Source organism: Scyliorhinus canicula, chromosome 16 (assembly GCF_902713615.1).
Source record: "Scyliorhinus canicula chromosome 16, sScyCan1.1, whole genome shotgun sequence".
Classification (NCBI taxonomy): domain Eukaryota; kingdom Metazoa; phylum Chordata; class Chondrichthyes; order Carcharhiniformes; family Scyliorhinidae; genus Scyliorhinus; species Scyliorhinus canicula.
The window spans coordinates 21928074-21950497 of record NC_052161.1 but is presented as its reverse complement, the minus strand read 5'-3'; the positions used below and the strand labels follow the sequence as shown (position 1 = coordinate 21950497).

At 45.4% G+C, this 22424-nt stretch overlaps 2 protein-coding genes and 1 long non-coding RNA gene across 8 annotated transcripts in view; 1 reads left to right on the top strand and 2 right to left on the bottom strand.

Moving 5' to 3' along the window:
* LOC119950883 (shootin-1-like) overlaps window positions 1-13357 on the bottom strand; it is a 144834-nt gene extending 131477 nt beyond the window's left edge. For all 3 annotated transcript variants that reach the window (XM_038773771.1, XM_038773774.1, XM_038773773.1), the window contains exons 1-2: window positions 13236-13357; window positions 6658-6710 (exon numbers count right to left, since the gene is read on the bottom strand). In XM_038773771.1, coding sequence (XP_038629699.1) covers window positions 6658-6710; window positions 13236-13287 — 105 coding nt within the window. In that variant the 5' untranslated portion in view covers window positions 13288-13357. The remainder of the gene's footprint in view (window positions 1-6657; window positions 6711-13235) is intronic.
* LOC119950885 lies at window positions 2595-20876 on the top strand. Of its 4 annotated transcripts, XR_005457453.1 has the most exons (5): window positions 2595-2764; window positions 6966-7073; window positions 8468-8540; window positions 13252-13346; window positions 20357-20876. It is a non-coding gene; the product is annotated as an uncharacterized LOC119950885 (long non-coding RNA). The 4 variants fall into 4 exon arrangements; XR_005457452.1 differs by lacking the exon at window positions 8468-8540; XR_005457451.1 differs by lacking the exon at window positions 20357-20876 and having other exon boundaries at window positions 13252-13518.
* Window positions 20877-20890: 14 nt separating this feature from the next.
* The window catches only part of atp6v1ba (ATPase, H+ transporting, lysosomal, V1 subunit B, member a), a 71238-nt gene continuing 69704 nt past the window's right edge, over window positions 20891-22424 (bottom strand). The window contains exon 14 of the mRNA XM_038773775.1: window positions 20891-22168. Within this exon, the coding sequence (XP_038629703.1) occupies window positions 22026-22168 (143 nt within the window). The 3' untranslated portion in view covers window positions 20891-22025. The remainder of the gene's footprint in view (window positions 22169-22424) is intronic.

Sequence of the window (22424 nt, the reverse complement as noted above, 5' to 3'; positions counted from 1 at the left end):
ATTTCATCGCATAATGGAGCAAATGATGGAGGGTATCGAGGGGGTGCAAGTCACTGTGGACGACGTGATCATCTGGTCCACAACGCCCGAGGATCACATTGCTTTCCTCAAACAGGTTTTCCAGAGGATACATGAAAACGGCCTCCAGCTCAACAGGGCCAAATGCTCATTTGGTAGGTCCGCTATCAAGTTTCTGGGTGACCACACTTCACAGCAGGGTGTGCAACCTGATGCTGACAAGGTGCTGGCAATCAATACCATGAAGACACCAGAGGACAAAAAGGCGGTCCTCCATTTCCTCGGGATGGTGAATTTTCTCGGGAAATTCATTCCCAACACGGCAACCCACACCACGGCCCTCCGGTATCTCGTAAAAAAGTCGACAGTGTTCCAGTGGCTTCCTGCACATCAAGCGGAGTGGCTTGAGCTGAAGGCGAAGCTCACCACAGCCCCAGTACTGACGTTCTTTGACCCAACCAAGGATACCGATATCCACAGACGCAAGCCCGGACGGCATTGGGGCGGTGCTCCTCTAGCGAGACGACTCCTCGTCCTGGGCTCCAGTGGCATATGCCTCCAGAGCCATGACTCCGACCGAACAATGGTATGCCCAGATCGAAGAGGTGGGCCTGACAGGAATAGTCAAGTTTCATAACTACGTATACTGCCTGCCAAAGTTCACGGTGGAAACAGACCACAGGCCTTTAGTCCCCATAATCCAGAAGGATTTAAATGACATGACACCTCGGCTGCAGTGAATTCTTCTTCGTCTCCACCGATATGACTTCGAACTCGTCTACACACCGGGTAAGGAGCTGATCGTCGCGGATGCCCTATCCCGATCCGTCACCATGCTGTGTGAACAGGGCGACTTCATTTGCCACACTGAAGCACAGGTGCAGCTGTGTGTCAGCAACCTCCCAGCCACTGATGTTGTCCAAATACGCGAAGAAACTGCCAAAGATCCCCTACTGCGCGTGATGAAGCACCTCTCCCATGGCTGGCAAAAGGGGCAGTGCCCCCAGTTCTTCAAAGTTAAAGATGAGCTGGGGCAGCACGGTGGCCTAGTGGTTAGCACAACCGCCTCACGGCGCTGAGGTCCCAGGTTCGATCCCGGCTCTGGGTCACTGCCCGTGTGGAGTTTGCACATTCTCCCCGTGTCTGAGTGGGTTTCGCCCCCACAACCCAAAAAATGTGCAGAGTAGGTGGATTGGCCACGCTAAATTGCCCCTTAATTGGAAAAAATAATTGGCTAATCTAAATTTATTTAAAAAAAGATGAGCTGACGGTTGTTCAGAGGATCCTTCTTAAACTAGATAGAATCGTCATTCCCCAAAGCATGCAAACCATGGTGCTCAGACAGATCCCTGGGGGTGGAGAAATGTCGACGCAGAGCTTGGCAGGCAGTTTACTGGCCTGGCATCAGCCAGGACATTGCCAACACAGTCCTCAACTGCACAACATGCCAGAAGCTTCAACCAGCTCAGCCCAAGGAAACGTTGCAACAGCACGAGATTGTGATCTTTCATGCAAATGGGCATGATTACGTGCTCCTGGTCAATTACTTCTCCAGCTACCCGGAAGTGGTGAAACTGTCAGACCTCACGTCCCAGTCAATCATCAAAGCCTGCAAAGAGACGTTTGCCAGGCACGGGATACCACTCACAGTAATGAGTGACAACGGTCCATGTTTCTACAGCCAAGAGTGTCGGACTTTGCACGATCCTACCACTTCAGTCATACCACATCCAGTCCCCATTACCCGCAATCAAACGGGAAGGCTTTCAACCGGATTTCAACCTGGCGCTATTGGCATACAGGGCAACCCCTCTGTCGACTAGTTTGTCTCCGGTGCAGTTGCTCATGAATCGCAACCTGAGGACGACTGTTCCAGCCATTCATGTTCCAGACCTTGACCACCTCACGGTGGTGCAGAAGGTGCAGCAATCCAGGGAGCAGCAAAAGTCACGTACGATGCTCGTTCCACGGATCTGCCTGCGCTGGCTCCAGACGATGTTGTTCGCGTTCAGCTGCCTGAGGGAGGTTGGTCAGCCCCAGCTGTTGTCGTCAGACAGGCTACTCCCAGGTCTTTCGTTCTCCAAATGGCTGATGGCTCCATTTTACGACGCAACAGGAGGGCGCTGCATAATGTTCCCTGCCCATCGCCCGACCGCACTTCTCCGCATGTCACCATGCCTCCTCCAGACGTCTTGCACCATGAGGCCACCGATCTGGCAGCGATCCCACCTGTCCACAAGGCCACCGATCTGGCAGTGATCCCACCTGTCCACAAGGCCACCGAGATGGTAGCGATCCCACTTACTTTAAAAAGGGGAGATGTCATAATATCCACTCATGCATATCATGAGATTCAGACAGGTAGTGATTGACACACAGGACAACCAATGAACACACACGATACAGAACAACCAATCACCAGACAGGACACCAGCACTATAAAGCCCACAGGGCATTAAGACTCCCTCTCTCTCACAGGACACGGCTAAGGAGATAGTCGCAGTGCACAGGCCAATGAACATCATCACCATGTGATAGAGAGCTAGTCTGGTCAAGCCAGTAGGAGGTGGTTATGTACAGCAATCAGCAAGTTCAATAAAACAGTGTTGGACCATCTCCTGCATCGGAAGCCTGTTTCTCGTTTCACTGCATCCAGTTGCAGTCGATGTTAGACCAACTCAGATAACACATCAGGAGGTACGGTCAGGCATGAGGAGGTCGAGGGGATTTCTCCAAGGCCACAGAGGTAGGTATAGCACCCAAGGTGGGGGGGCAGTAGAAATACATGCCTGGCACAGTTTGACAGTACCAGGGATAGCGGGATGTGTATATGTGTGGCGGGCGGGTGGAAGAGCATACATGGGGGGGGCGGGGGTGGGGGATGCAGGCGATGAATGTCAAGCAGGTGGCGGGTGGTTTTGCTGACAATTAATGTTGGGGTGAGGGGTGAGGTGGGTAGGGAGAAGAGCCCCTATTTATTGTCATGGCCACTGCTTGACCTTATCATCTTACATGATCATCCTTGCCCTACAGGCCCAGGGCATGCAGACTTGGTACATTGCTAGATCACAAAGCATTATTGGGCCTTCCTGCTCTCTGCCAAAAATGCTCACTGCTCCAGAATCACTTTGAAATGCAAAGATAATCCTGACTTCTGTACTCTACTACTTAAAGTGGTAGGAGAACTCCCCCCCCCCCCCCAACACACACCGCCCCCCCCCCCCCCTCCCCCCACAGCACAAAATCTGTCCTTAATCCCCTCCTGTTTCCAATCTACATACTTCACCTCATTCCAAAGACACAATATTAGGTTTGACATATATAATTCGGGGAAATGTAAACTTGTCCATTTTGACAGGAAGAATATAACTATTTAAATGTGGGAGAGATTGCAAATCTCGGTGGCACAGAGGGATCTGAGTGTCCTTGTGCACAAATCACAAAACATTAGGTGCAGTAAGTTATTTGGAAGGTAAATGGAATGGAGCAAAAAAGTAAGGAAGTTTTACTGCAGCTGTCCAGCTTGGTGAGGCCACATCTGGAATACTGCATACAGTATTTTTCCCCTAATTTGGAAAAGATATATTTGTGTCAGAACAAGTTCAGATAAGGCTTACTCGATTCAGCATTGGGGTGGGGGGGGGGGCTTGGCGGGGGACGGGGGGAGAGGGGTGTGGGGGGGGGGGGGGGGTGTAGGCATTTGGGAAAGTGAAGTTGAGGCAGACATGATCTTATTGAATGGTGGAGCAGGTTCAGAAGGGCTGAATGGCCTACTCCTGCCCTTAAGTCCTATGTCCCTATGTAAGCTGATCTCACCCAACTTGACCTCACCAATATCCCTCTTGGCCCTTTCACTGGCTCTGTTTTGTCACAATGCTTGTTTGACATGCAGTTCTTGATGAGCAGAAATTTACTCTAATTAAATATTGGGAAGACAACAGTAATGTTCTTTGCTCCTCCCCTCAAACTTTGTTCTCTGGACACCGCTGGCTGGGGGCTTCTGGCAGGGTTAGGGGGAATAGTGGGGGGTGGCCAGGAGGTGGGTAGTGGGATCAGGGTGGACCGGTGCTTGGTTCAGCACCACCAGCGCCATATTTTCGGGCGTGATCGGTGCATGTGTGAAGGGTGTATAGTGTTGCTGGTCAGCCCTGCGTGTGTCCATCACGGACCCGGCGATTACCCCATCGCTTTTCGCCAGTAGTAGCCCTTCGTCGGTAATGGAATGGGTGCCTGTGTGACGCCGATTTTTCCGTCATGGAATTCCACGGATCCTCCGTTGGCATCAGCACCTAGCCGCAGAAATCAAGAATCCAGCCCCATATCTCTGAATATGAATGAAATTTCCCGCTCAACAGGTCTTATTGTGAATTCAAAATGATATTTTAGAAGCAGAATGTTTGATTAACTTTGTAGATGATAACAATGTTCCACATTGTTGCCGGGCCGCTATAGAGCTCCGCCGTATTGTCCGGGGGCTGGCACGGAGACAGGAACCCACGCGCATGCGCGGACTCGCGCCAGCTGTGGCGCGCATGCGCGGACCTACGCCAGCCGTGGTGCACCAGGCTTCGATAGCCGGAGCAACGGACACCACTCCGGCGCCGTACTAGCCCCCTAGGAAGGGATGAATACCTGGGTCTGGAGGCCCGTTGATGCCGGAGTGGCTCGCGCTGCTTGTGATGCCGGCGTCAGAACTTGGCCGTGGGATCGGAGAATCCCGGCCCAGTTTTCAGTTAATAGTTATTTTCAGTATTCTTTAACCAAAGGGGGCATATATTACCACAATTTAACATATTTATAGTAAACAGTTCAGAAGATATATGCAGCACATCAGAAAAGCCCATTGCAATTATCGACTCGATCCCTCTCCAAGATGCATAACACTATGATGCATGATCACAATTGTTAATTATATCTTAACACAATAACAATAGAGCCCCATCAAAATCACAACCTATTCACACAGAGACTGTTGGAGTAGATATTCCATTGACCTAGAATCCACTAAATAGTCAATTATTTTCAATTAAATAATTAAACTGTGGAACACATTCAACACATTAATGTATTAATATGACAATAAACGAACAATGATTCACAGAATTAACCGAAGTTAATGAAAAGATTGCATTTCTGCAATGTGACCAATGATCTGAAGCATAAGGTCTGACTAACCAAAGACAGCTCCTTTCCTCAACCTTATCATCAATCTTAACAATCGCAAATAACTTGATATTTATTGTAAAAACAAACCATCTAAATTTGCACTGCTGTAACGTCCCACAGGGGAAATTTCATGTTTGTTTTTGTCGCAAAATTCTACACGTTATGAGAACAAAATGTAATTAAGATACAATACCTAATTTTACAGTTAACATTTTGAGTCATAGCATTTCTATAAATGCCATTGAAATTTATAATTAAGATGGAGCTGAATAGACCAGTTATAATTAATAATTAACCAATCAATCTTTGTCGTGTTTTACACGAGGAATTGAGAGTAAGTGAAGTATTCTGGTGCAGCAGCAGTACAAGAAAGCTAACTGGGTGCAGATGGGAAGGACGAATAAGAAGGGGGAAGGGAGGAGAATGCAAGGAAGAGGGAAGTGGAGAAGAGAAAAAAAGAGCAAAAGGAGGAAAAAGAGGAGGATAACGTGAGAAAAGGGTGAGGGAGATGGTAAGAAAGGGAGACAGGCATGAGTGGGGAGAGGGCGAACTAGAAATGGAGCAGGAGAGAGAGGAAGCAAGAAGCATAAGGAGGAGAAGACCGGACTGTGCAAGAAGAGAAAAAGAGGAAATTGGTGACGATGGAGGGAGGCATATATTGAGAAATAGGAAGATGGGGTGGTGGGGGAGAAGAGGTGGAAAAGGGAAATATTGAGGATTGCTGGAAGAGGTAGAATAAGGGAAGGAAAAGAATGAGGAAGGTGACAATTGGGGAAGGAAAGGGGGTGGAGGATGTTTGAATAATTAGCAGGGAGGGTGTAGAACAGATTCTGTGGGCCCATTTTGAGGGCCCTGTGGAGGAGGATTGAACTATTGGCCGACAAACATGTACTTGATTAGTAGAGACAGAAAGTTGCAAAGGCTTATAGCCCTGGGCGGCGTGGGGTGAGGATAGTGGGGGGTGGGGGGGGGGGGCACCATTGGAAGAGTGGGGTGAGCCCAAGCCTGGGCACATGTCCATGGCTGGGGTTTGGTGAAGTTCTGCTCGGATGTCTGACCAGGGTTTGCCGATATTCTGTTCGGATGTCTGGGATGCAGGGACTAAAATGTCCCTCGGTGAGCGGCGGAGGGGAATGGAAGCAGCATAAAGACTTGTCAATATTGAGGTAGCAGGAACAATTGGCTAGTCGTGCAAGGAGGCGGGAAGCAAGATGTCTCTCGGAAGGTGGCCAAAGTGATTTAGCAGGGCAGAGTAAATAACAGGGATAACGAACGTCATTGTGAATTAGCTGTAAATACACAAATTATATTTGCAAGCTATATTGGGTCTTACTTTTTAAAAATGACAATGGATCCATCATATCCAATCAAAGGGTGTATAAATGAGATACTAGCAGGATCCACAAAGCAATTGTACAATTCTATCCTATATCAGATTGTCATTTAGTTTTGATCTGTTGGAAAAATACTAACCTCCTCTCTTACTTTCTTATTTTCTTTTATCAGTTCTTCATATTCATCAATTGCTACAGTAGAGGAAAAATAAATTTTCATATGAGAATTAAGTCATAACACAAGCCATAGGGTGTGATTCAGTGGTCTCATTACACTCGAGCGAGAGCACGATGCGGCCGGTGAATATTGGGAGAGACCAAAACAAGAAACGCGTTGGGCGCCAAACCGTTTGAGATGCAACCAGCCCGCTCCTGTAGGCAAAATCAGGATCCCACCGTGGCGTGGCGAGAAACCAATATTATCCCTTAAGCCCTATTTCCATTCAGTTAACAGGAGCTATCCCGTATCGAACATGACCAAGCCGCCACCCCAGCAAGTCCAGTACTCTATTTGAAAAATGTGAACATGATTGAAGAGCTGCAGGTCCCTAGGAGGTGAGCAGCCATCTTCGTCCGGTGAGCATGCACAGGGGGCGGGGTGGGTACAGCCTCAGTTGGAGGTGGACCGCCATGGAGGTTTGGAGTATCGGGACTGGGTAGCTCTGCTGGGTTGTGCAAAGGTGCTCAGATCCTACATACCAAACCCAGGATCATGTGTTCCTATTCGGGGGACAACCTTAGTCTCTGCCTGTCTGCCCCACCAACCACCCATAACTCCCACTGACCACAGAGGCATCTGGCCATGTGGCTGAAGGCTATTGCTAATAGGGAATTGGCACTCATGGTTAAGTGAGCACTTCACACATCCAAGTGGATCCCCGTGTGTGGGCGGGCCATGTAGTATGTAGGGCTCATTGCCTGGCATTCCAATCATACCTTGATGCATGGACTGTTCTTGAACATTGCAGGAGGCAGCACCACAGAGGGAGCAGCCAACATCCAAACACCTCGGGGATGGACCCCATCCCTGGGCACATGTCCATGGCCAGGGTTTGGCGATGTTCAGTTCGGATGTATGGGGCGCAGGGTGTGCGGTCTTGTGAGAAGGCCGCCTCCCCGCCCCCACGGCCAAGTGTGCATGGGTAGGGCATGTTGGGTGTGGGAGAGGGGCAGGACCTCATGTCTGGGGGGTGTGTGGGGCATGGGATTAGTGGTCGGCCCTCATCACTGAACAGAGTTAGAGGCATCATACTGGTTGTGGTGGGGGTATTTTAATGTTTCTCGTACAAGTGTACACCACTGCAAAAAAAATAATTTTAAAACCATTTATTTAAGTGTATTTATTATAAAGGGCCAGCACGGTGGCCGAGTGGTTAGCCCAGCTGAATCACAGCGCTGAGGGCCCGGGTTTGATCCCGGCCCTGGGTCACTGTCCATGTAGAGTTTGCACATTCTCCTCGTGACTGCGTGGGTCTTACCCCCACAGCCCAAAAGATGTGCCTGGTAGGAGAATTGGCCACGCTAAATTGCCCCTTAATTGGGAGAAACAGAATTGGGTACTAACTTTATTTTTTAAAAGTGTATTTCTTACAACGAACGTAGACAAATGGACATAGGAATAAAAATGCTGAAGATCTTTCAAGAAATTAAATTTTAAAGGCTATGTGCGCAATTCTCCGGAAAGATTTTGAAGTGTGGTAGCGAACGGGAACAGCCGCGAGCTTCCCGGCACTCGGCCTGTGTCCATTTGCCTCCATTTGTTGTAGAAAAGCAGAGTAGGATTTGAATTTCCTCTGTAACTTGGATATTCTCCTGAAGTTGCCCCGTGAAAATGTCCTGTGAAAATGTACTTGTGTGAAACTTTGGTACGACCAAGTGACTGGTGTGCTGGTTCCTGGTCAGACAGAATAATGACAGTGTAAAATTGCTCATGTTTGTCTGTTCGCTAGGTCAGCTCTTGCTCCACTTCAAAGATGTGGATTGATTTTCCTTTCAGACCAATTATTATTTACTGGCGTCAAGGTACTGCTGCAGAATATATTTCACATGTGGTTCTCCAATCAAGGAGGTTAACTTTTCAGTCATTGGATTTACTCACATCCTTTACCTCTCGAGGATACATCTTATATTTTGATGGAGTAGCGAATAGCTATGTGGGATTAGATGAGTAGGTTTATAGAGAATCACTGGTGCAGCTTTAGTGGAAGAAATACCTAATACTGTAGCATTCTACAATTCTATAAACTGTCAGTGCATCTTCCCTCTTATGAACTATACCTTATGATTCTAGAGTAGAATTAATAATACATGAATTATCAATATGTCCCACAAACCCATCGAATAAATAAGCCAGTCTCTTAAATCTCAGTTCATGGCACAGGTGTCATAAACTCAATATCAATTTGAAGCTCAATATCAATTTGGTTACCCTTTATTCCACCATGTGGGCAGCACGGTAGCACAGGTGGCTAGCACTGTGGCTTCACAACGCCTGGGTCCCAGGTTCGATTCCCCGCTGGGTCACTGTCTGTGCGGAGTCTGCGCGTTCTCCCCGTGTCTGCGTGGGTTTCCTCCGGGTGTTCCGGTTTCCTCCCACAGTCCAAAGACGTGCAGGTTAGGTGGATTGGCCACGCTAAATTGCCCTTAGTGACCACAACAAAAGGTAAGGAGGAGTTATTGGGTTACGGGGATAGGGCTGATGTGGGTCGGTGCAGACTCGATGGGCCGAATGGCCTCCTTCTGCACTGTATGTTTTATGCTCATCTGCAATGCCTAAATATTCTTGCCATATTCCGGACCAGAATTGTACATAGTACACCAGAGGTGGCCTTGTGGCATGTTGGCTTTCCTTGTTGCTACCAGATTTTGCATTTAATAGACTGTAGACCAACACTCCCACATTCATCTGCAGTGTTTTTTCCTACAGCCGAGAGTCATTTTGTTTCCTTTTATTTTTTGGGCCACGAAGTGTCCAGCACGCATTTTGTAGAATCAAACAGAAAGTAACTTTTATTTACAACAATATTTATACAGCACCAGCAGTTTACGCATGGTTTTCTCTCTAGCCGGTGCCACACTGGCCAGCTCTATTTATAGAACATAACAGTGCAGAAGGAGGCAATTGGGCCCATCGAGTCTGCACTGACCCACTTAAGCCCTCACTTCCACCCTATCCCTGTAACCCATAACCCCTCCTAACCTTTTTGGTCACTAAAGGCAATTTATCATGGCCAATCCACCTAACCTGCATGTCTTTGGACTGTGGGAAGAAACCGGAGGAACAGGAGGAAACCCATGCAGACACGGGGAGAATGTGCAGACTCTGCACAGACAGTGACCCAGCGAGGAATTGAACCTGAGACCCTGGCGCTGTGAAGCCACAGTGCTATCCACTTGTACTACCATGCTGCCCTAATCCACTATCCACTTGTGCTGCCATGCAGCTTTATACAGCTGATAGGTTGACAAATTGCCCCACTGCCGCCCCCGCCCCCCCCCCCACCCCTCATCGGAAGAGCTCATATTCCCCCTAATAGTTCATGAGGTATCTAATTGTCCCTAGCCAATAGGAGACATTTATTTTCTGCAGTCTTCAACCTGCAAGACAAATGGCATTTAATGTGGATATATACATGAGTACATCGTCCCAACATTTCTAAAAATGAACATTCTCATTTAATTTGCCTGTTTCCCATTGTTTGACACCCCCACCACAAATTACTGATAATTTGCAAATTTAGCTTTGTTTCTGTCCCCAGCAACATAATTTATAGCCAGTGCAAATAGCAATGGCTAAGTGCTGATTACTGTAGCACCCCGACTAATGAGCCTCTGCCATGTTAATACAGACCTATTCACAACCATCCTTTGCTTTATTCTGGCCTAAGCAACATTGAATCCCTTTCAGACTCTCAGCTCTAATTTCACTGCCATCCCATCATATAAGCCAATTGCCTGTGCAGTACAGTATCAAAATTCTTGCTAAAATCTACGTCACATCCATGGAATTTGTGTTGTTAATGATGATGTCACCTCCTCCCTCATGAATCCATAATTATCCTCACTAATCAGACCGAGCTGTTTTATGATGTCTTCTCTCACCATGCCCTCCAGTGCATCAGTCGTATCAGACACTGGGTTCACTGGCTCAGAGTTCACTGCATTGATCTTATGACCCTTTATCAAAGATAGGCGTTACGTTAGCTGCTTTCCAATCTTCCTTCATTTCTTCTGTTTCTGAAGATTCTCCAATGAGAGTGGCAACAATCTGACCAATTCCACTTGCTAATTAATGGCCTTTGCTCAAAGTCCAGCCAGGCCACTCACGTGACTTCCCTTCATTTTTTTCAGCATTAAACAAGATCTCTCAAAAATTTGTATTTCTTTCGGTGCTAGATTTTAAATTCTGATGCCCAGTTTCTCAATTTTAAAAAAAACTTTATTTTTATATTTCTTAGCTAACCCACAAGATCATCAACAATCCTGAAATCCCCATTTTTGGCTCTATGGATCTTTTTGTTCTAGTGTGATCACCTCTTCCTCTAACTGATGATGCGGTTGATATCCTGGCTTTTAATAACTAGGCCTAAAAATTGCAACCCAGGCAGAAAACAGTGACCCAAAATCAAGGGAACTTAATTTCACATATTCTGATAGTACTCAATCACATGCCTGTGAAGAATGGGGTTGAAGCGACTAAAAGTAATTTCATAAAATCATAGAATTTACAGTGCAGAAGGAGGCCATTCGGTCCATCGAGTCTGCACCGGCTCTTGAGAAGAGCACCCCACCTAGTCCCACGCCTCCATCCTATCCCCGTAACCCCACCTCACCTTTTTAGACGCTAAGGGCAATTTACATGGCCAATCCACCTAACCTGCACATCTTTGGACTGTGGGAGGAAACGGGAGCACCTGGAGGAAACCCACGCAGACACGGGGAGAACGTGCAGACTCTGCACAGAGAGTGGCCCTACACGGGAATCGAACCTGGGACCATGGAGTTGTGAAGCAACAGTGCTAACCACTGTGCTACCGTGCTGCCCACTTAAGATTCTTACAGATGAACAAGTGACCCTCGTACTATCAGCTGGAGCTGGTTTCCCATCCAAGTCATAGTGCTGAAATTTAACCTGCTCTCCATCATTCAAATTTTGTAGAATCATAGAATCTCTACAGTGCAGAAGGAGGCCATTCGGCCCATCGAGTCTACACCAACCCTCTGAATGAGCACCCTACCAAGGCCACTCCCCCACCTAAATCTTTCGACACTACGGGCAATTTAATTTTTAAAAAAATCTTTATTGTCACAAATAGGCTTACATTAACACTGCAATGAAGTTACTGTGAAAAGCCCCTAGTCGCCACATTCTGGCGCCTATGTGGGTACACTGAGGGAGACTTCAGAATGTCCAAATGACCCAGCAGCACATCTTTCGGGACTTGTGGGAGGAAACCGGAAATCCATACAGACATGGGGTGAACGTACAGACTCAACACAGACAGTGGCACAAGCCAGGAATCGAAGCAGGGACCCTAGAGCTGTGAAGCAACCACTGTGCTACTGTGCCGCCCACAAGGCCAATCCACCTAACCTGCACATCTTTAGACTGTGGGGGGAAGCCCACCCAGACATGTGGAGAACTCCACACCATCACCAGAGGCTAGAATTGAACCCGGGTCCCTGGCTGTTAGGTGACAGTGCTAGCCACTGTGCCACCATGCCGTCCACAATAGAGAATGAAAAATCAACCCTCTAATCTTGTCTGATCACCCCTCATGTTGCATTTGCTAGAGAGTGATGCACACAATGTGGTTGATTCTTAACTGCCCTCTGATCTGTGCTAACCAGCCCCTCAGTTCAAGGACAATCAGGTATGGGCAACAAACGTCAGCCCAGCTAGCGATGCCCACAACACCTGAGTGAATTTTTAAAAAAAACCAATAATAGGCCTGTTGCATTGGCCACTTTACAGCATAGAAATACAGCACCGCGTCTGCATTTGATATTAAGGCAGCTATAATTTGTTAATCCTGTCATTTATTTAAAGTGACAGTCTCACTACAAAGCAGGAATGCTGCTCAATTTATATATATTTAAAATTAGTTTTTTTAACAAACTGCTGATACTAAAGTTATAAGTAGTGACTGCATCACTGGCAAACTAAAGGCATCATTCATCACTGTGACTAACATTTCTGCTAATAAGTACCACTAAAACAACTGCAATGACCCGGGGTGAGATCTTGACACTTGTCGATGAGTAATTATCACGAAGATGTACAGAAGTATGCAAGATCCAGCTCCATTGCAAATATAATTGATAAGATGCAACTCTTCGGCTGAGATCCCGAATGTGATTTACTCAAAAGCGATTGAAATAACTACTGTGCCCAAACGTACCGTTCATAGATTTATATGAAAATGCCTGCATGGAGATTTAATTATTTCACATGGGCAAGACAACTGGCCGCGTTTCTGAAAAGTGCAGCCAGGAGCCAAAAGCTATCTTTTAGTTTTGACTTAAGTCACGAATCAATCGTTTGGAAAGACACTGCATCAGATCAGCTTTTAAAAGATATCCCTCTGAAAGCTGCCTTGTTTGAAAGCAAGTGAGGGGGCTCCACTTTTTCACGCAGCTTGCATCGCTCTGGGTGTTACAACAATTTTACAGCTCTTACTGATGTGGGTGGAACAATCTTCCAACATGGGTTCTCACCTTGTTTGTCCTTCAGATTTTCGATGTGCTTTTCTTCCTCCGGAGTGTCCATTTCTGCTGGGACCCGGATTTCAACTGGATAAAGGCAACTGCTTAAGAGGAAGTCGAAAGGTTCGCCACTGGCTCTCACCCTGGCCCCCTTCCAAGTGTACCTGCAGTTGGGTAACTTTCGAACACACCCTGCATATAAAACCGCAAAGGAGTGAGGAATGAGCCTTGCTTCATCGAAAGGAACTCGGAAGATCAGGATGGTGTTTAACAATTAAATCTAAGTGTTATGTTCAGTGCATGTGGGTTGTGCTACTTCGAAAGCAAAGGCTTCTGTCTCCACAGAGGCTGCTGAACGTTTCCAACATTTTCTGATTTAAGTCCTGGTAAAGCCTAACCGTAACCCTTTTCCCTTTAAAGCCCTTCGTTAGTCGAGGAAGTAGAACTGAGTGTGACCCACGACGTTGTGGGGCATGTCAGTGAATTCTATAAATGCAACCCACTCTTCATTCCCCATAAACTCGGGTTCAAAGGACAATCTTTGGAAAATGTTCCCACCTCCGCACTGGGAACACACACACAGACACTGGTGCATACTTTAAAAACAGATTAGACTTTTTAAAGGTCAGAATTGTGCAATACTGTCTGGTGATAAACCACCTGAAGCCTCAAAGCGCGGTGAAGTCTCCTAAAATTGAGGTGAAGGCTGATCGCGTAGTTTCAAAACTGGTGCTACGACTTCGGTGGAGTAGATGTAAAATTGTGAGCAAATTGCCGCGGCCATGTGTCAAAATGGAAAACAGAGGCACACATGGTGGGTTTAAATTTGTGATATTTCATTAAGCTGATCAACTCTGTGGTACGGTAGCACAGTGGTTAGCACTGTTGCTGCACAACGTCAGGGGTCCGGGTTGGATTCCTGGCTTGGGTCACTGTCTGTACGGAGTCTGCTTGTTCTCCCCGTCTGCGTGGGTTTCCTCCGGGTTCCTCCCATGGTCCAAAGATATGCAGGTTAGGTGGATTTGTCCTGCTAAATTGCCCTATAGTGCCCAAAAGTAGGTGGGGTTACTGGGTTACGGGGATAAGGTGGCGGTGTGGGCTTAGGTGGGGTGCTCTTTCAGGGGCTGTATAGATGGGCTGAATGGCCTCCTGCACTGCAAATTCTTTGATCTATGAATCAGCACCCAAATGTAAAGAAAGTATTTGGATTCAAGTTTTCACATCTTCAGTCCGTCCCATAGCGGGTTACAGATAGTTCTTTTGAATGACAATACTATCAATCAGAAAACTTTGAGTTCAGGAACTGTCTGCTCGCACCCAATTTTCCAAAATGGTAGAATCATATTTACAGGAGTCCCCTTGTGCTTGTATGGACTCATTGAAAGACTTACCTCCACTCACTCTTGCTTTTTCCATGGCACTGCACTTTTAAAAACATTTCCAGTATATCTACAATTCCCTTCCAAAAATTACTAGTCAATCTGTTGCCATTACCCTTTCAGGCTATTCATTATTCCAAAGCACTCCTGGCGAACCAACCACATTCTGCCTCCAGTAAACTTGAGGCCATCCATCCAACACTCTGCTGCCCAATTCTTAACTGGCACCAAGTTCTGTTTGCCAACACATCCCCAATCACCTACTTGCATTTCCTCTTGGTCAAACAACGTGTCGATTTTAGAATTCCCATCCTTATTTTTGGATCTCTCCTTGGCTTTTCCCCTCCCATTAAACAGGGGCTGTTTAGCACAGGGCTAAATCGCTGGCTTTGAAAGCAGATCAGGCAGGCCAGCAGCACGGTTCGATTCCCGTAACAGCCTCCCCGAATAGACGCCGGAATGTGGCGACTAGGGGCTTTTCACAGTAACTTCATTTGAAGCCTACTCGTGACAATAAGCGATTTTCATTCATTTAATTTCATTCTCTGCAACCTCCTCCAGTCCCACAACCCTCAAACTAGATCTAGAGAATTTACAGTGCGGAAGGAGGCCATTCGGCCCATCGGGTCTGCACCGGCTCCTGGAAAGAGCACCCTACCCAAGGTTAACACCTCCATCCTATCCCCATAACCCAGTAACCCCACCCAACACTAAGGGCAATTTTGGACACTAAGGGCAATTTATCATGTCCAATCCACCTAACGTGGACATCTTTGGACTGTGGGAGGAAACCGGAGCACCCGGAGGAAACCCACGCACACACGGGGAGAATGTGCAGATTCCACACAGACAGTGACCCAAGCCGGAATCGAACCTGGGACCCTGGAGCTGTGAAGCGATTGTGCTATCCACAATGCTACCGTGCTGCCACTAATAAAGCTGCAACATCTAATTCTGGCCTCTTGAGCATCCCCAAATTTAGTCATTCTGCCATGTCTTCAGCTGCCTCAGTCCCAAACTCTGGAATTTCACCTCTTAACCTCTTTGACCCACTTTCCTCTTTTTGAGATACCCCACTAAAATCCACCTCTTTGGCCATCTGATCAAACATCTTTGTGTCTGGGTGCCATATTTTGTTTTTACTGCTCGTGAAGTGCTGTGGGATGTGTTATATTAAAGATGCTATATAAATATAGGTTGTTGTTGCAGTGCATTAGAAATCATCGCAACTTGCTGCACACTTGTAACACAATTCGCAGCTTCCCTCTGGCTCTTTTGTACATTATCTCAAAATTAATCTCCTGGCTGCCAGTCTTCCTGCCAGTGTAAACAGTACTGCCTTATTAGCTACCAAAACACTTGCAAATTTTTGAAAACCTCTCTTGCATCTCTCCACCGCCTTCTTGCTCGAAGGAGCACACTCTCACTTTCTCTAGTCTCTATATGACTGGAGTTTGACATCTCTGGTACCATTCTAGTAAATCTTCTCTGAATTCTCTCCACAGTCTTGATATCCTTCCTAAAGTGTGCTGTCCTAGAATTGACTGCAACACTTCAACTGATGCCTAACCAGTGATTTCTAAACATTTAGTGCAATATCCTTGCTTTTGCATTCTAGGCTGCTACTACACCCAGAATTAAGTTCAGAGGTTTGTAAGTACTTTATGTTTAGTGAACTAAAACTCTGAATAAGGTTTTTAAAAAAATATTTTTATTCTCCATTTTCGTCAAAATTTACACCCCACCCACAAGCAGTAAACGGTAACAAATACAAAGTCAATTCCCTTATCAACAACAACGATCCCATCCTCCCACCGTCCCAAACAGCGGCCCACCTGACAATATAAGCATCAAATAAAACAAATCCTCCCTCCCATGGCAGGACAATCAAAGGAGAGAAAAAAACACTGAAAAAGAAAAATTGAATCAGTAATCGCCTATGGTCACCGTTGACCTCATGAGTCCCTCTCCCTCCCGCTAACATTCGATGCCATCCAATCCACGAAAGAGTACCGTACATGAGACCCACACATTGCAAGCCCTCCCTCCCTAACTCCTCCCCCCAACTTTCCACCCCGGCTAGATTCATCAGGCCCTGTTCTGCCGGGCTCTGATGTCCGCAGCCCCTCCCCCCACCTCACTCCCGTTTACTGGCTGGCTTAAACCGGCCAGTGTGGCGGCCCCCACCCGGGTCTCTTTCCCCCTTGCCCGGTCCCAGGAAATCCAACTCCCCTTTAGCACACAGACCCCGCAAACATACCCAGGTCCCAAAGAACCATCATTGCAAACGAAAGTCCCTTCTTCCCTTGTCCAAGTACATACAACATTAGCTCATTTAGCACATACACCAACTGCAGTGAAAAAGTACAGTTACATGAGGCTACATTGGTACATGTCCACTTCTCAATGCAGCCACAGTCCTTCTGCCTTCGCAAACTCCTCTGCTGCTTCTGCATTTGGATTTGTAGGTCACCCTCAACTTAGCTGGATATACTATGCCGCACTGCACCTTGCTGATGTACAGTGCCTTCTTCACCCGGCTAAAGGCAGGTCGCCTCCTCGCCAGCTCCACCGTGTAGTCCTGATTTATGCGTACACCAGCTCCAACCCACTGCACCACCTGCTTCTGCTTTGCCCAGAACAGGACCTTCTCCTTCACGCTGTACCTACAAAAACACAAAGTTACTACTCTCAGCGGCTCACTCGCCTTTGGTATAGTCCTCCACGGCCGGTGAGCCCGATCCAGTTCATATCAGGAGGGGCCATCCCCCTCCCCCAATAGCTTCGCCAACATCATGGCAAAATACTCAGTCAGCCTCGGGCCTTCCACTCCTTCGGGAAGACCCATAATCCTCAGATTCTGTCGACTGGTTCGGTTTTCCAAGTCATCCATTTTGGCTTGCAGATCCTTGTTGATCTCTATCACCTTCTGCATCTCCTTCCCCATTGAGGTAATTTGATAACTGTGCTGCAATAACGTCTCTTCCACTTCCTTGTCTCACCTTGCTCCCGCACCGCCGCCCTCACCGGGGCAATCGCCTCCTCCACCAGCACTCTCAATACCGTCCCCATCTCCTTCCTCGCCTCCATGTGCTTTGTGAACTACCTTTCGAGTTCCGCAGCCATCACCTTAGTAATTTCTTCAGCTGTGGACAATGCTGCTTCCCCTGGTGCCCCAGCCTCCACTTTCCTTGCCGCCCCCACGGTGACCTTTCAACTCCCTGACGGACTTTTAGCTGCTTTTTTCACAGCCGCTTTTTAACTTGTTTTTGATATTTCTCTTCACTGTCCCTGCTTTTGCCACCTCTGTAACCCCTGGGACCGGGCGTTAATCCCCTAAAATGCCGTTCCCGAACGGGAGCTCTCCAATGTGTGGCTGCCTCCCGCCCGGAAGTCTCCAACTCTGAATAAGGTTAACTTATGAATTGATTTTCTTACCATTATTTAATAAATTAACATTGCGAGTTGGCTGAGAGTATGATGGTGGAGTTTGCATTCTGAAATAATGAGATCAGCATTTCTTCATCCAAACTAATTCAGTGAAACAGTTGCAGGATCAGAATAAAATGCTTTAAACCAGTGACAATCAGATATTGCTGAATGGGTGAGATATCGCACAAAGTAGGACCAACAGCCATTGAAAACAACATTTTTAAATTTGGGAAGCTTAAACAATTGTGACATGGCAATTCTGCTCATAGCTGGCCATCAGCTTTGGAAGCAATTCTAACATCTCCACCCAGCTGACAAATGTTTGTTGGACCAATTGGTAATTCAACACATATCTTTTGATTACTCATGAGATTGTGGGACTCCAACACAGAAATCTGGTTGTGTTAGCTTAAAATTCCTCCAGGAGCCATTCAGTTCTTCAAAAATCTAGCTCTAGCCATCCTCAATTCTTGGCCTTGATGTTTTCCCTTTTCTTGTGTATTTAAGGGTATGTGGGTGCTGGGAATAGGTGCCCAATTGTGATGCCCAAGGCCTCAAAAAGCAGACAATACAAGGAATCCCAGATCAATCCCCAGTGAGCACAGTAAGAAGTCTTACAACACCAGGTTAAAGTCCAACAGGTGTGTTTCAAATACTAGCTTTCAGAGCACTGCTCCTGCCTCTGATTCACCCGAGAAAGGAGCAGTGCTCCGAAAGCTAGCGTTTGAAACAAATCCGTTGGGCTTTAACCTGGTGTTGGAAGACTTCTTACTGTGCTCACCCCAGTCCAACGCTGGTATCTCCACATCATCAATCCCCAGTGAGTCAAAGGATATGCTGTTTATCGTGATATTCAACACAGAAAAGGCTCTTCGGCCCAACACATCCACACCGATCAAACACAACCACCTAACTCTTCTGATCCCATTTTCCAGCACTTGGCCCTGGGATAGCCTTGTATGCCCTGGGATCACAAGTGTGAATTCCAAACTCCCACTGCTTTCTGAGTAAAAAGGTTCCCCCTCACATCCCCTCTAAACCTCCTGCCCCTTACCTTAAATCTATGGCATAACAACACTGCGTTTATAAAAAAATACACCAAATCCTCTGAACCATGTTGTCTTTTCATACATCTGCCTCATTGTCTTTTATATACTGGTCCATAGCCCATTACTTTGCTTTATTTGCATTCACTCCATTTAGGGAAGTGTCTCCTTCATGGTCTGTTAGGTTGTTGCCTCCATTCATAAGCTATTCTTGAATCACCTTTGTATGATTAGTGTTCCAGACAAGCAAGCTCAAAATGCACAATGCTGCATCTTTAAAACATCAATACAGACTAAGTTCAAACATTATGTATGTGACATGGAAATCTTTCAAACAGTATTTAAACCAAAGTTACCTATGAAAACAAAAGCAAACTCAATATGCCTTAAACACAAATTAATTTACTCTTAGTATCCCTTAAACACAAATTAATTTACTCTAAAATGTAACCAGCAGTGGCATAGAAATAGTCTGAAGACTCAGTGATTGTATTTTAAGCGGTCGAATACCCTGACCAACAGTGCAAAGGCAAATTTAAATCCAATTTTAGATTTAATCTCAATCTGTCAGAATAGGTAACTACAATAGTCCTCAACACGGGGGCCCCGTAACACTGTGCTCAGTCCTTTTCTGTACGTCATATACATATGACTGCGTGGCAAGATTTAACTCCAATGCAATCTATAAGTTTGTAGATGATACAACATGGTGGATCATATCTCAAACAATAGCAAATCAGACTACAGAAGGCAGATAGATCACTTGGTTGCATGGTGTACCGAAAACCTCTCTCTAAATGTTGGAAAGACCAAGGAACTGATCATAGACTTCAGGAAGCGTAGCATGACGACCCCCCCCCCCCCCCCCCCCCCCTCCCCAATCTACATCAATGGCTCCGAAGTTGAGATGGTTGATAGCTTTTAAGGTTGGGGTCACCATCACCAGCAGTCTGTCCTGGTCCACTCAAGTTGATGCAACAGTCAAGAAAGCCCAACGTCTCTACTTCCTACGGAAGCTAAAGAAATTTGGCATGTTTGCATTGACTCTCTCAAACTTTTACAGATGTGCCATAGACCGCATCCTATCCGGCTGCATCATAGTTTGGTATGGCAAATGCTCTGCCCAAGATCACAAGAGACTGCAGAGTGTGGTGAACTCAGCCCAATGCATCAAGCTTGCCACCCTCCCATTGATTCTGTCTACACATCCCACTGCCTCAGGAAGGCAGACAGCATGGTCAGAGACCCCTCACACTCAGGCTTTTCCCTCTTCCAGACCCTTCCATCAGGCAGAAGATACAGAAGTCTGAAAACCTGCATATCCAGACGTAGGAACAGCTTCTTCCCCACAGCTACAAGACTCATCAACGACTCACCCTCGGACTGATCTGTTCCCTGCAAGAACACTATTCACGACGCCTATGCTACTCTTGCTCACGTATTGGTTTGTTTGGCCCTTGTTCCGCACTGTTAACCAATCACTATTTGTTGTTTACCATTTGTCAATGTACGCTGTTGATTATTCTTTTGTTTACAATGTACATACGGTGTACGCTCTCTTGGTCGCAGAAAAATACTTTTCACTGTATTTCGGTATATGTGACAATAAATATCAATCTAAACCTCGGTGCTCCAAAACAGAATGTCATTATGTTCAGAAGTAACAATCTTGAACAACAGTAGTAAATTTTTTCAGTGTTTTATATTGTACCTACTGCAAAAAGTATTGCACTATAGCAAAATTTTACATTTTCTGATGAGATTACTTGCAACACTAATAAAGATTATTATAAGCATTTACAAGTCTAGCTTTTCCATTTATAACTTTATTTCAGGTCAATTTTGATTGCACAAATATATGGAAAACAACAGCATACACACATTCAGTCCTCTACAAGCTAACTTCCAAAACAAAAAGTTTATATGGAAATAATCAGTAGTGTGATACATTTATAGATGAGAGTCAATAAGTAAAAGCTGTTTTGAAAATAACAATTAGTGAGAAGGAATGAAAACTCAAGTGAAACATTTATCGTGTCTAATGTAAACAGATCAAAAATTTGATACTCAGATTAACTGGTCTTTCTACAAAGGTCAAAATTAGTAGACAAAAATCTTGATTAAAGTTAATCACCCTTACACTATTCCACTTAATTGTAGGCAGGTGGAATGCATCTCCATAGCATATATTTTATTCACTATTTTTAAACACTATTATAACCATAAATACAGAAGTTTAAGCGACCTAATTTCTTATGTTTAGAACATTAGAAAATGCAGGACATAGTTAAAGCAGATCTACTTGTTTGAATTCATAAATTTTCTCCATAATTGACCAAAATATTTATACAGTGCTTTATATCAAAATATTTTCCAGTTATTACTTTTGAACAACACCATTTATGTCGGCAAACATATTTTAAACACAATTGCTGATTTCTTTATGTGCTTGGGAATAAGTTGTACGAGAATAGAATGACATTTCCTAATTCTGAAAATTCTAGCAATTCCCCAATTAAGATAAATTAGGCTTGATAACTGGTTACATGAAATCTTTAAATATCCAGTTTCTTGGTTTTACTTTTAAGATGAAAATGTTTGTCCTTTTGTTCCGTTAAACCATCTCGTACCTAATGGGTGCAGATAATAAATCTAATTGTTTTATTCACACACTGGTAGAGAATGTAAACAAATGATTTTAATTGCTGTAAACACATTTCTCCAATTGTCACCGCCTGCTCACAGAAATATTTTTTTTCAAATAATATTTTGTGGATTCCAATATAATACTTTGATCTGTATATCTTTCTATCTTTACAATACAAAAACATGGATCGATATAAACAGTTTCTGGAGTGTGTTAAGTATAGAATGCTTCAATACTAAATTAACTCTTTATGAAGCTTGAAAAAAAAAAAAAAAAATCCACTCTTGAATCTGGAAGTTCACTGATGTTTCGCAGCATCTCTTGGGTAGAATTCTGCCAGTGTACTTTGAGGGATACGTTTCAGCATCTCCTTGGGGAATATTCGGAGCAACTGCCAGCCAATATCCAAAGTTTCAAATACGGTCCTGTTTTCATATGGACCTGCGAAAAACAGAACAAATGTTCCAGTTTTTAGACAGTAGTTTATATGCTTTTCAAAATAAAAAAAAATAAAACAGATCAAAGTGGTAAAGATTACAAATATCACTTAAAACAAAACAAATTATGTTCATAAGTCACCAGGACCAAATGGGATGCATCCGAGGTTACTGAAGGAAGTGAGAGTGGAAATTATGGAGACAGAGACCATCATTTTCCAGTCTTCTGGCACAATCTGAGTCTAAGGAATACTGGAAAA